A 15,179-nucleotide genomic window follows, 5' to 3' on the forward strand; every position below is an offset into this window, starting at 1 on the left:
CCCCTGAACCGTACCAGGCCACATGCCCTCAACATTGGGAGGATGTTTTGAGGTCCCCCCAAAGCACCTTGTCCCCATGTTGATGAGGTTGTGGGGGTCTGCGGGCGGTGGGCTTATCAGAATCTGGAAGCCCCCTTTAACAAGGAGACCCCCAGATCCACCCCTGTTTGAAATGGTAAGGGGGTACAAAATTACCCCTACCATTTCACAAATAAAGTGTAAAAAATAGTTAAAAAAGACAAACACACAGTTGCAAAAGTCCTTTATTAATTAAAAAAAAGTTTCCAGTGGTGGTAATCCACTCTTGCTATCCAGCGACGGATGATCATCTCTCTGAGGTCCAGTGATGGCTGATCTGATCCAGTGATGGGGGACACTTCTTATATGAGGAGGGCAGGGCCACCCGTCACCTGACCCCGCTCCCCTCTGATGCAAGGGGAAAGCCGGGCTTCCCAGTGACTAGGGGTGACCCCGCCCCCCTCTGATGTAATGCAGTTTTCCGTTACATCAGAGGGGGGTGGGGTCACCCATACGTCACTTTGGGGGACCCCAAAGCATCCTCCCAATCTTGAGGGCATGTGGCCTGGTACGGTTCAGGCGGGCACTCTCTCGTCCCTCCCTCTTTTCCTGGGGCCTGCCAGGTTGCGTGCTCGTATAAAGGGTCTGGTATGGATTTTTAGGGGGAACTCCACGCCATTTTTTTTTAATTTGGTGTGGAGTTCCCCTTAAAATCCATACCAGACCTGAAGGGTCTGGTATGGATATTTGGGGAGAACCCCACATCATTTTGTTTTTTTTTATTTGATGCGGGGTTCCCCTTAATATCCATACCAGACCTGAAGGGCCTGGTAATTGAATTTGGGGGAACCCCACGCTTTTTTTTTTATCAATGACTTTCAATGACTGTTCTCTGTATTACGGGGAGCCGACAATTCATTATAGCCGCGAGTGATTTTAAATGACTTTTTTTCCTGCAGAAATTGCACTTTGTGCAGGGACAGTTCTAAGCACGGGAAAAATGCGCCCCTTTACAGGCATACTATAGACACCCCCCAGGTATGAAATTTAAAGGAATATTTCACTTTTATTGTTTCACTTTAAGCATTATTAAAATCACTTCTCCCGAAAAAACTGCAGTTTTTAGAACTTTTTTTTGCATTGATCCATGTCCCCTGGGGCAGGACCCAGGTCCCCAAACACTTTTTATGACAATAACTTGCAAATTAGCCTTTAAAATTACTTTAGATTTCTCCCATAGACTTGTACAGAGTGTTCCGCGGCTTTTCGAATTTTCCGCAAACACCCCAAATTGTTCGCTGAACTCGAAGCTCATCCCTAGTATCAATGCAAAAAAGTTTTTAAAACAGCTGTTTTTTTGAGAGCAGTGATTGCAATAATGCTTAAAGAGAAATATTCCTTTACCTTTCGTACCTGGGGCGTTTCTATAGTATGCCTGTAAAGTGGCGCATGTTTCCCGTGTTTAGAACAGTCCGAGAGCAAAATGACATTTCTAAAGGAAAAAGTAATTTAAAACTACTCGTGGCTGTAATGAATTGTCGGGTCCCGGCAATACAGATAAAAGTCATTGAAAAAAACAACATGGTATTCCCCCACAGTCAATTACCAGGCCCTTAGGGTCTGGTATGAATATTAAGGGGGAATCAGAACCAAATTGTAAAAAAAATAAATAAATACGTGGGGGTCCCCCCAAATTCCATACCAGGCCCTTCAGGTCTGGTATGGATATTAAGGGGAACCCCGCGCCAAAAAAAAAAAAAAAACATATGGGTCCCCCCAAAAATCCATACCAGACCCTTATCCAAGCACTCAACCTGGCAGGCCACAGGAAAAGAGGGGGGATGAGAGAGTGCCCCCCTCCTGAACCATACCAGGCCACATGCCCTCAATAAGGGGAGGGTGCTTTGGGGTACCCCCCAAAACACCTTGTCCCCATGTTGATGGGGACAAGGGCCTCATCTCCACAACCCATGCCCGGTGGTAGTGGGGGTATGCGGGCGGGGGGGCTTATTGGAATCTGGAATTCGCCTTTAACAAGAGGACTCCAAGATCCGGGCCTCCCCCGTGTAAAATGGTATTTATACCCCTACCATTTTACAAAAAAAGTGTGAAAATGGTAAAAATTACAAGACTTGGCTTAGGGACAAGTCCTTTATTAAAAAATAAAAAAAAATAAAACTGTCCTACAAAGGCTTCTTGGGGACATCCCTATGGATTTCCTGTAGCATTAGAGGGGGAGGGGCCACGCGGTGACATCGCCGGGTGACACCACCCCCCGAGGCACGGGGACATCCCTAAGGCTTTTAATGTAGAGTCAGAGGGGGCAGGGCCACCCCTCTGATGCTATGGGAAAGCCATAGGGATGTCCCCTTGTGTCGGGGGGGGGGGTCTCCCAGTGACATCACCGTGTGGCCCTGCCCTCAGTTATAAAAGAGCTGTCACCTGAGAGGACGGTCAGTTCGACAGGTGTCTCCCATTTTTTTATTCTTTCTTTTTCGGCCTGTCAGCAGAGCAAGAGATGAAGAAGAAGACTCTGTGGGACAGTTTTATTTTTTTATTTTTTTAATAAAGGACTTGTCCCAAGCCATACCTTGTCATGTTTACCATTTTCACACTTTTTTTGTGAAATGGTAGGGGTACATTAGTACCCCGTTACCATTTTACACAGGGGAGAGGCCAGGATCTGTGGGTCCCCTTGTTAAAGGGGGCTTCCAGATTCCGATAAGCACCCTGCCCGCAGACCCCTACAACCACCGGCCAAGGGTTGTGGGGATGAGGCCCTTGTCCAAATCAACATGGGAACAAGGTGTTTTGGGGGGTACCCCAAAGCTCCCTCCCCATGTTGAGGGCATGTGGCCTGGTACAGTTCAGGAGGGGGGCTCTCTCTCTTCCCCCCTCTTTTCCTGTGGCCTGTCAGGTTGCGTGCTCGGATAAGGGTCTGGTATTGATTTTTAAGGGGACCCATACGCCATTTTTTTTTGGAGCGGGGTTCCCCTTAAAATTGAATTTGGGGGGATCCCCAAGCAATTTTTTTTTCAATTTTGGTTAATATTCTTTTTTTTGCATTGATGCATGTCCCCTGGGGCAAGACCCGGGTCCCCAAACACTTTATGACAATACCATGCATATAAGTCTTTAAAATTAGCACTTTTGATTTCTGATATTCGTGTCCCATAGACTTTAATGGTGTTTGTGTGTTCAATCAAACTTTTTTCCTGTTCGCATGTTCTGCTGCGAACTGAACCGGGGATGTTCGGCTCATCCCTAGTGGTCACTCTGGTTACAACATCCAAAATGTACTGTTCAAGTATAACCATACCGATATGAAATGTTCATTGATCATCAATGTCTTTATCTCTGGTCCTCTGGTGCCCTTCTTTCTCCTCCTTCCTTATACCCCTATCCCTTACCCCCCTCCTTCCCACCCCTGCCCCATTTAGATCCTCTCCCTACTCGACTACCTTGGTTCACCCCTCCCCCACTTAGAAAATTACTGTTTGCATTTAACACATTATTACTTGTTAGAAGAGCTTCTTTCTAGCTGGAACATCTGTTTCTGTTACTGCAGTTATGGCTATAACATGTATGTACCTTCTCTGAAACTCCAATAAAGAAATATATTGAGAAAATAAATCAATGTGTGTGTGTGAGTGTGCATTTGTCCTTCTGTGTGTGTCCCCCCAGGGATTCTTCTCTTCATATCCCAGCCCAGTATATCTCATACACAGACACACACAGATCACTGCCATGCAAAGCCATTTATTTCTAGAGAGAGAAAAGCAGAAGAAAGAATTACATTGTCTCAATAAACATGTTACAGGAGAAGATCACACATCTGATCTGATCAATATGAAGATTATTGATGAACCTCCAACTAATCAATGTCACTTTCCTGTGATCAGAAGAAAAGAATGTGTACAATGGATCATTTATATAGAATTAAACCTTTATATAAATAAACTGCAGGAGGTTTGAACCCAATTAAACTTTTTTTTTCCCAACCTGGCTATGGTGTCTATTTCTAAAACATTTGTTGCACGAATATCAGAAGTATTGGTCAAGTTGAACAAAATGTCCCGTATTTTTTCCAAGAGATAAATGTCTGTATCATCAGCTCCATCTAGTGGTCAAAATGCTGATTATTTTCCCCATGGAGGTATTTCAGGAAAGCGCTGTATACTGCATGGTGGCCACTATATGGGGCTGACGATACAGGAATTTATCTGTTAGAAAAAATACTGGACATTTCCTTCAACTTACAACGATGCTTCTGACATTTGTGCAGCAAATGTTTTGAAAATTTACCCCCCCCTCCCCCCCAAGTATTTAACCATGAAATAGAAGAATCTCCTCTCAGTCCATATTTTATCCAGGATTTGGTTCTGATTTGATCCGGCTGGTATTTTGCAGACTCAGAAGGTATGAAGAAAGGATAACTTTAGACAGTTCAACTGATAATTGTTCCAATCAGGTCTTTTCCTCGAGATTTATAGAGAAACAGAAAAGTCTCTTCATTTATAGACATTGGAAGAGGTAAGACATTTCTTGCCATATTGACTTACAAAATGTAAACTGTCCCAAAACCTAAAAATAACAAACTCCAGGTATGGAGCTCAGACCAAAGTAAGTATGCAAATGCCATAGCTGTGGACCTACCTGTTGTTTCTCAATGATTGCAAAGTGTTCTCTGATTGGACAAGGTGGGGATGATGATGTCACCACCCCACCCCTCCATAGAGATCACCTTGTATTCATTGAGAAAAAAGGTTGGCGCTCTGTGAATGGTGACTGTGCCGAGCAAGTGACTCCCGGTGTGTGCTATGCAGGAGGGCAGTCGCTTGGCACAGGACCTAGAAGACAGCAGTGATCACTGTAATAGTAACTGCTACAGTGATTCCCCACTTCTACGGGATCCCATATGTATGACACATGCATACTTGTCCAAGATGGACCAATGTTACTATGTAATAAAACACATACCTGGAGTTCACCTTTAAAACCTATGTCTTGGAACTTGGATGCAATTGATTTGGGTTCTCCAAACCTGTAGAGGACAATATTTTACTGTCTGGTGGTCTTCAACAGATCAGAGTTGATGTTTACTGGCAGTCCTCATGAGATCAGAATTGGTGTTACGGGTGGTGGCTTTGAACAGATCAGAATTGGTATTACAAGTGGTGCTTTTCTTTGGATCAGAATTGGTGTTATAGGTGGTGGTCTTCATAAGATTGGAGTTGGTGTTCTCTGGAGGTCTTCATGAGGTAAAAATGGATGTTAAGCGTGGTGGACTTCATTGGATCAGAATTGGTGTTACAGGTGGTGGTGTTAATCGGGTCAGGGTTGATGTTTTCTGCAGGTCTTCATTGAATCAGAATTGGTGGTATGGGTGGTGTTCTTAGACCATAATATGTGTTCTCTGGAGGTCTTCATTGGATCAGAATTGGTGATATGGGAATCTGGGTTCTCTGTAACAGGCAGGCCTTGTATATAAGCAGAAATCAGCAGAATAGAGGGAGACGCAGAGAACAGCGCTGACTCGGGATGTCATGGTAGGGCGCTGGAGAAGGGCAGTTCACCATCTTCATTCATTTATAAACTTCATAAGCCAGCACAGGCTTTAGGGAGCTCACTTTATTATTCCAGCCAATTTTACGGTAATCTGGAATTTCATCTCCTGCCAGAGTGACGATCTGATTACCTGTATAAAACTCCCCTTCATACAGGATCCAGGCCCCGCTTACATATTTATGTGATGAAACCTTGTTGTCAAATTTATAGGGACGAAGGGTATCTGTAGGTCTTTCCAGGTTGATAGATTCTCCCCCATAACTTAAGCCCTCATACAGAGTAATGGTGGGGTTATGCAGACCGCCCTTCACATGTCTCACAGAGCTGATGGTCTTCTCATATCCTGGGAGTGAGTTGTAGTTGCCTTCTTTGAAGACTCCGAACTTCCCTCCATAATTGGTTCCACTGAAGACAAACCATGGTTCTCCGGTGATTTTGAGCGATTCGGCTTTCTCTAGGAATCCAACAGTTGCCAGGTCAGCAGTGTCTTTCTTTATAGACACAGAGGATCCCTTGAAATCCGGGAACTGAAACAGCTCAAGAGTGTTCATCTTCCAGTTCTATGTTGAAGATCAGATGATGGGAACTGATATCTCTGGAGGTCGGTGTAAGTATAATCCTTGGCTGCTGGAGATTGGGGAATTTATACAAAAACCTTGGTGGTGAACCCAGGTGCACTTGGAGATAACAACTTGTAAGAGTTGTGAAATAATTACGCAACTTGTAAGAGTTGTGAAATAATTCACAACTGCTGGGAAATGTATACATAAGTATAATTTATAATAATACATAATAAATTTATACATAAGCCTCAGTGCTGGACCCAGCTGTTTGGATATATTTTACTAATTACTCTACATTTATCCTCACTAGGGCCAACATCTTAACCATTATCTTGTAATATTTTTTTTTTTTATTCTTAGTATTATTATCTTCACTAATATAATTATTATTACAATTTTTTTATTGTTTTATGATTGTATATATAGATTGTGTAATGTATCTTTCAAGTTATATACATATCATTTTACACATTTTTCATACATTTATTCTTATTAGGTCAATTTATTACAGAAATTGTATCATTTTAATAATAGTGATTATTAATATTATTATTTATTTATTTATTTTTTGGTTTGCAGATCATTGTAAAGATTGGTACAGTGTATGGCTCAGCTGTCTGGATATATTTTACTAATTTCTATACATTTTCATCTCTAGGTCCAAAATTGTAACTAGAATGTATTATCTCATAGTAAGTATTATAATTCTCAGTATTGTTATTATTTTTATATCATTTTTCATGCAAATTCTATAAGTTATACACATATATTTTTTTATATTTTTTTTTTTCTTCTTTGGTCAATTTATTACCGAGACTGTATCATTTTAATAGTAGTGATTAATATTATTATTGATTTGTTTATTTTTTGCATTGTTTTACAATGTTGTATAATGTGTGGTTCAAGTTATACACATATCATTTTTTATACAATTTTTCTTCTTAGTTAAAATAATACCCTAACCCTAATAAATGTAACAGTAGTGTTGATTATTATTACTATTATTGATTTTTTTTTTTTTTTTGTTGCATTGTTTTACAATGCAAACTCGGGATGTATAATGTATGGTTCAAGTTATACACATATAATTTTTTTATACTTTTTTTTTTTTTTTAGGTAAATTTATTACCGAGGCTATATTATATTAATAGTGATTATTATTATTATTATTATTAGTATTATTGATTAATTGATTGATGTTGCATTGTTTTACAACTGTAAACTCAGATTGTATAATGTATGATTCAAGTTATACTTGACATAACATAATATATAATTTTTTTGTACATTTTGTTTTTTAAGGTAATTTATTACCGAGACAGTATAATTGAAATAGAAGTGATTATTATTATTATTAGTAGTAATACATTTAATACATTTTTTTTCTTGCATTGTTTTAAGATTGTACAGTCAGATTGTATAATGTATGGTTCAAGTTATAAACATGTCATTTAATAAAGTTTTTATACTTTTTTTTAGATAAATAAAGCTTTATTGAACAACCATTGAAAACAGGAAGCTGTATAATGACCGTAGCATTATTGTCATTATACATGATGGTCGGCCTCTGCCAAATGGGTAAATGTTCTGGTGTTTGTCTGAATTCCTGAACAGCTAAGGTTTGGTCTGAACTTGTGTTCGGAATGAAAGTTCATCCATAGTTCTCCTTGGTACAGAAATAGAGGGAGATCTTCCAATGGGCACTCCAGTTCTAGGAGACAACCAGGAATTCTCTTCCTTTTTAAGTGATTTCATTTGGGGGGTGTTTGTACTTTCCTGGCTTGTTAGGCCGCGTACACACGCGCGGACTGTTCGCCCAACTTTGTCCGTCCAACAGTTTCGGCAAACAGTCCGCTCAAACTTAGCATGGACGGACATGGCCACACACGACGGACGAACAGTTTGCTGAAACCGTGCGCGATGACGTTTCGGCACGCACGACGGATCGAAAATTTCGACGTCCAATACACTGCAATGCAACCTTCCGACGTGGAAATCCTTTCTGAGCATGCGCGAGACTTAGTTGGCCGAACAAGCCTACACACGAGCGAACAGTCCGCTGAAACCTTGTTTCAGCGGACAGTTTTTCGGAATTTCCGTAAGACCTTGTTCGTCCAACTGTCCGCTGAAACTGTCCGCTGAAGCCCCACACACGAGCGGACTGTCCGCCCAAACACTGTTCAGCGGACAAGGTTGGGCGAACAGTCCGCGCGTGTGTACGCGGCCTTAGAGTCTCAAGAAATGAGCAATGCTGTCAGTACATCAGGTGTGATCAATTTTCAGAGATTGGCACCATAGATTGTAGACTCTATAACTTTCACAAAGACCAAATAATATATACCAATTTGGATTATTTGTACCAAATATATGTAACAGTATAAAATGTGGCCAAAATGTATGAAGAAAAATTACTAATTTGCAAAATTTATAACAGAAACAAAGAAAAATATATTTATTTTTTGAATTTTCAGTCTTTGTTCATTTATAGAGAAAAAAAAACCCAGCGGTGATTAAATACCACCAAAAGAAAGCTCTATTTGTGTGAAAAAAGGACAAAAATGTCATATGGGTACAGTGTTGTATGACTGAGTAATTGTCATTCAAAGTGTGAGATCACTGAAAGCTGAAAATTGGTCTGGTTAGGAAGGGGGTTTAAGTGTCCAGCGGTCAAGTGGTTAAAGAAATTAGAATTTTTACACTTTTTATTGGATATGTTTTATAGCAGAAAGTAAAAAATGTTTTACATTGGTAGGCTGGTGATAAGATGAACTGTCCTGGGCTCAGCTCAGAAGGAGTTCCGTGAATTTCAGACACCAAACCCTTTTTTTCTTAGAAAGTAAAATGATCCCCGATAAGAATTAATCTATTTCTCCATCCTGAGAACATTTCTCACAAGTCATTAATCTTTCCCTTTCATGCACACTGGGCGTGTTTACAGCGGCTGTTTTTGTCTTCAGACATTTATTTTCTACAGTCAATAAACTCCCCAGAATATTATCCTATGTGTCCATGCCCACATAGACTGGCATCAAATGTTTTTGGCTTTAAAAAAAAACTAAAACTAGGGGGTCACTGGTCCCAAAATAGTGTCAAAAGTGTCCAATCCATCCACTGGTCACTGCCATTACTAGTAAAAGAAATAAAAAATAAAAAATGTCATAAATCAATAACCTATTTTGTAGACGTGATAAGTTTTGGGAAAACCAATCAATATACGCTTTTTCTTTTTTTTTTTTTATTTGGGATATTTATTATAGCAAAAAGTAAAAAATATTGTGTTTTTTTTTTTCAAAATTGTCACATTTCTTTGTTTAAAGCACAAAAATTAAAAACCGCAGAGATGATCATATACCACCACAAGAAATCTCTATGTGTGTGGGAAACAAATGATAATTTAATTTGTGTACAGCGTCGCACGACCGCGCAATTGTCCTTCAAAATGTCACAGCCCTGAAAGCTGAAAATTGGCCTGGGCAGGAAGGGGATGAAAATGCCCGGTATTGAAGGGGTTAATGCATTGAATGCAAACCATGAGGCTTTACAACCCCTTTAACCTCCCTGGCGGTATTGCCGAGTATGGCTCGGGGTGGATTTTCAGTACCAAAAGCGGTAACCCCGAGCCACACTCGGGATCGCAGTATCCTGGTAGATGTCACTTACCTTGTCCCCAGGATCCTGCGATGTCCCCTCGCTGTGTGCGGCGGCTGTGTCTCCGCTCCATTCATCACAGAGCCGGGCTCCGTTCCCTGCCAGCGTTGTGACGCACGGGGGGCAGAGCACGGCGCCAAATTCAAAAAGTGAAACACACACAATACATACAGTACAATGTAATCTTACAGATTACAATACTCTATCAAATCATTTCACATCCCTTTTGTCCCTAGTGGTCTGTCCAATGCCCTGCATGCAGTTTTATATTATAAATACTGTTCTTTCTGCCTGGAAACTGGAGATTGTCCATAGCAACCAAAACCGTCCTTTTACGTCAAAAGCGGTTTTAGACCAGCTAGAAAACAGCGATAATAAATTAGAATCACTCGCAGAATTGAGCGATAGTGATTGGTGGGGAGATCCGTCATCAAACACTGAAAGTAATGACAGCAACAATCCTGCAAGTGAGCAAATCTCCGTGTTTTTGATTTGATTACATTATTGAATAATTGTTATTTTATTATTATTATTATTATTATTATTATTATTATTATTATTATTCGTTATAATTATTTATAGTTCTTTATTATATTATCATTTATGATTTTGTGTTTCAAACTTTATTATACTCGGGATGTGTACTACACTCTTGTTTGAACAGATTTAAGTGAGTTATTCCTAAGAATTTCCATGAAAAAGAATTGTACCACTTTGAGCATCAAAAATCTGAAATAATCATACCGCCAGGGGGGGTTAAGCACTTCAGCCCTGGAAGATTTGGCTGCTCAATGACCAGACCACTTTTTGAGATTCGGCACTGCGTCGATTTAACTGACAATTGCGCTGTCGTGCGATTTTGCACACAAACAAAATTGACGTCCTTTTTTTCCCACAAATAGAGCTTTCTTTTGGGGGTATTTGATCACTTCTGTGGTTTTTATTTTGTGCGCTATAAACAAAAGAACAGCGACAGTTTTGAAAAGAAACTCAATATTTTTTACTTTTTGCTATAATAAATATCCCAAATTAAAAAAAGAAAAAATATTCTCAGTTTAGGCCGATATGTATTCTTTTGGGGAAAAAAAATTTCAATAACTTCTACAAAATAGGGGATAGATTTATGATATTTTTTATTTTTATTATAATTGTTTTACTAGTAATGGCAGTGATCTGCAATTTTTATCAGGAGTGCGATTATATGCCGATCAGTGCTATAAAAATGCACTGATTACTGTATAAATGTCACTGGTAGAGAAGGGGTTAACACTAGGGGGCGATCAAGGGGTTAACTGTCTTCCCTGGCTATGTTCTAACTGTGGGGAATGGGACTTACCAGGGGAGGAGAGAGATCGGTGTTCATACTCAGTAGGGATGAGCCGAACACCCCTCGGTTCGGGTACGCATCCAGTACATGCGAACGAACCGAAAGTTTACGTGAACATTCGAACACCGTTAAAGTTTATGGGACTCAATTGTGAACAATCAAAAGTGAACATTTTAAAGGTTAATATATAAGTTATTGTCCTAAAAAGTGTTTGGGGACCCGGGTCTTTCCCCCAGAAAGTTTTAAAATGAAAATTTTTCCGGGAGCACTGATTTTAATGATGCTTAAAGTGAAAAAATAAAAGTGAAATAAAAGTAAATAAAAGTGAAATATTCCTTTAAATATCGGACCTGGGGGGTGTCTATAGTATGTCTAGTGTCATGTGTTTCCTGTGCTTAGAACAGTCCATGCACAAAATTAGATTTCTAAAGGAATAAAAGTCATTTAATATTGCTTACGGCTGTAATGTAATGTCAGGTCCCGGCAACATGGATGAAAAATATTAAGAAAAACTGCATCCCTCTGCCCCCCAGCCCATTACCAGGGCCTTTGGGTCTTGTATGGATATTAAGGGGAGCCCCACACCCAAATTTAAAAAAAAAGGTGTGGGGCTCCCAGGCACTATATACTCTGAACAGCAGTATACAGGTGGTGCAAACAAGACAGGGACTCTAGGTTTGTTCTTAAGTTGAATCTGTTTGTAATTTGGAACAGGTACATTTTTTAAGGGTAGCTCCAGCCAAAAAAATCTATTTTTAAGCTTTTTGGAAAACATAGGGAAGGGTTATCATCGCCCCTGCAACATTTGTTTTGCTGTCTGTGCCCCTATTCAGAAGATTTCACCTCACTTTCTGTCCCAATGACAATTGGATTTTAATAATGTGTTTTTTTTTTTTTAGGGAAACATGGATTGGTGATAATAAAGCATCAGTGGAGGAGACACCTTTTTTCCATATTAACTCTTAAGCCGCGTACACACGGGCGGACTGTCTGGCCAACTTAGTCCGTCAGACAATCCGACGGACAGTCCGTCATACTTTCGAATGAACGGACTTGACCACACACGGATACACAAACAGTCCGTCGAAAGCTTGCGCGATGACGTGTACAGACGTACGACGGGACTAGAAATAGGAAGTCCAATACACAGCAATGCAACCTTTCGCCATGTAAATCCTTTCTGAGCATGCGCCATACTTAGTCCGTCCAACTAGCCTACTCACGAGCGGATTGTCCGCTGAAACCAAAGTATGACGGACAATATTACGGAAATTCCGAAATACTTAGTCCGCCAGACTGCACGCTGAAAAAGTCAGCTGAAGCCCACACACGAGCGGACTGTCCGCTGAAATGTGTTTCGACGGACTAAGTTGGCCAGACAGTCCGCCCGTGTGTACGCGGCTTTACAGGAGAGAATTTCCCTTCCTAGGGTTAAATTTCCTCTCACTTTCTGTTGTCTCCTTCCATTTGTAAGTAGGAGTCATTTGTAAGTCGTATATTTGAAAGTAGGGGAACGCCTGTATATACTATACGGCCTGCCCTATATACTCTGCATAAATGTCGGCCTTAGTTGTTGGTGGAACCAGAAGACAGTAAGCCCTCACAGTTACTCTTGGTGGACACTGGAACGGGCCCTGCTGTGAAATATTATATCAATAATTGTAATTACATGCCCCTGTTTAACAGGGTCAGGAAAATTGGGCCTTTGGAGGTGGTGTGGTGGTGTTGCCAACACTGTAAGCCCTCACAGTTACTCTAGTTGAGTGCAGGAACGAGCCCTACTGCAAAATATTAAAGCAAAAATTGCAATTACACGCCGCTGTTAAATAGGGGCAGAAAAATTGGGCTTTAGGCAATGGTGCTGGTGCCCAGAACCAAAAATGTTCTGAGAAGCTATCAACATGAACATTGAGGAGGAATAGAATAGTCACTCAGCATAACTGGATAGTCATTCAGCATCAGCATAAGCAGCCTTCAAGGGATCTCACATTCATAAAAAAAAATTGGTTGCATCAGCATCAGGTGCTTGGTAGCTGGTGATCCAAGACTGATTAATTTTTATGAAAGTGAGCTGATCAACGGAGTCTGTGGACAGGCGTACTCTGTGATCAGTTACAAAGCCTCACTGAATGCACTGAATGTGCATTCAGATAGAACGCTGGATGCAGGACAGTCCAGTAGCTCAATTGCATATCGGGCAAGCTCTGCCCAGTGATGCATCCTCAAGACCCAGTAACCCAGTGGATTTTCAGTTGAAAAGGTCCCCAAGTCTGATCTTGCACCAAGGTATTCCTGCACCATATAAATTAGACGCTGGCGATGGTTGCTGGAACTGATCAGACCTTGGGGCTGCGGACTAAAAAATTGTCTGAACGCATCGGTCAGACAGACACCTTCTCCACTGCTCCTTCTGTGACTGATCAAAGCCTCAGCAACAGGAGGACCAGGAAATTTTAACTTCTCAGGCTCTAGAAACGCATTGCACAAACCTTTCTGCAAGGCCTCCCAAAGATGTTTCATCCTCTGTTCCCTCTGCGAAGACTGGATAAGTTCCGCAACCTTACTCTTGTAACGTGGATCTGATTCCTCTCCTTGATACCACAAATCCGAGGGTCCTTTTGCAGGTTTGCAGGATCAGGGAGGCCATGCAGTGTAGGTTTGCTGAGGCATTCGGTCCAGAGTCCTCTGGGTCACGAAGGACGACGTGATCCGCAGCCACCTCCTCCCAGCCACGTACAAGTCCTTGGGTTTCTGAGGACTCAAAACAATCCTTTGAAGACTGCTGCTGATGCTGAATGCCAGACTCCACCTCCATGCTGACAAAATCCTCCTCCTCCTCCTCCTTCTCTTCCTGTGTTATAGGCAGGCCTTCAGGAATACTATTTGGATAAAAGGGGCCTTGAGAGGTAAGGAAAGTCCTCCTCTTCCTCCCTCTGTTCTACCTCGAGTGCAATTTCCATTATTCCATGCAGCGTGTGCTCCAATGGGAAGACAAGAGGGACAGTATCACTCTTGTATGCACTGTCACTGCTCACCATCCCCGTGACCTCCTCAAATGGTGACAGGATCATTACCCACTGGCATGGCAGTGCAATTTCCATTATTCCACGCAGCGTGTGCTCCAGCGTGTGCTCCAATGGGAAGACAAGAGGGACAGTATCATTGTTGCATGCACTGTCACTGCTCACCATCCTTGTGGCCTCAAATGGTGACAGGATCATTATCCACTGGCATGGCAAAAAAAAACAAGCTCCCCTGCCCTGGTGCCATAGTCGCACAGGTACTCATTGATGGCCCTCTGCTGCACGTGCAGCTACTGAAGCATTGCCAACGCTGAGTTCCACCTGGTGGACATGTCACAGATGAGGCAGTTCTTGGGCAGGTTACATTTCTTTTGAAGGTCAGCCAGCCGAGCACTGGCATTATATACTGGCGGAAATGCTCACAGACTTTCCTGGCCTGCCTCAGAAGATCCTGTAAGCCCGGGTACCTGCACAAGCACCACCAAATTAAGGATGTGAGCCAAACAGGTCAAGTGTCCCTGTTGGAAGGCTGAGAGGAGGCTGGTGCCCATGGGCGTCCGCAGAACTTTTTTCAGGGAGGGCATAATTTTAGGCTAACCCATGTGCCACCCCTTTTCGACAATGTCATTATCACATTATCATGGTCATAGACTGCATAGGTAGTACAGACCCTAGGATAAGTAATGGATAATGACCAACAGGCCCTCAGACTTACCAGACCCAGTGAAACTACAGCAGTAATCCCTCCAGCTGGATTATTGCTCACTCTGGGTTCCTCGGGGGCTACTCTAGTCAGTAGTGTAGCATGTCTGTAGCCTGGCAGTGGCTCAGTCTTTCTCTCTCTGGCAGTGCTGGGCAGCGGGGCTCTCTCTGGTGGCACTGGACAGCATGGCTCTCTCTGGTGGTGTGGGGCAGTGTAGCTCTCTCTCTGGTGGTGCTAGGCAGTGGGGCTCTCTCTCTCTGGCTTCTGCCCAGCACACTCCTCATTCTTTTTTCTGTAGCACTCTTTCCCTCAGCTTTTTTCCAGGCTGC

The 15,179-nt window shown here is 41.8% G+C and overlaps 1 protein-coding gene across 1 annotated transcript; it reads right to left on the reverse strand.

The window, feature by feature from the left end:
* Window positions 1–5,603: 5,603 nt before the first annotated feature.
* On the reverse strand, window positions 5,604–6,137 carry LOC143957697 (epidermal differentiation-specific protein-like). Its single transcript, XM_077467390.1, has one exon. The coding sequence runs from the start codon at window positions 6,135–6,137 to the stop codon at window positions 5,604–5,606; it is 534 nt and encodes a 177-aa protein (XP_077323516.1).
* Between the last annotated feature and the right edge of the window lie 9,042 nt (window positions 6,138–15,179).

The sequence above is a fragment of the Lithobates pipiens genome, unplaced genomic scaffold (genome assembly GCF_037356315.1).
Source record: "Lithobates pipiens isolate NorthernLeopardFrog02 unplaced genomic scaffold, aLitPip1_a1.2 Scaffold_55, whole genome shotgun sequence".
NCBI lineage: Eukaryota > Metazoa > Chordata > Amphibia > Anura > Ranidae > Lithobates > Lithobates pipiens.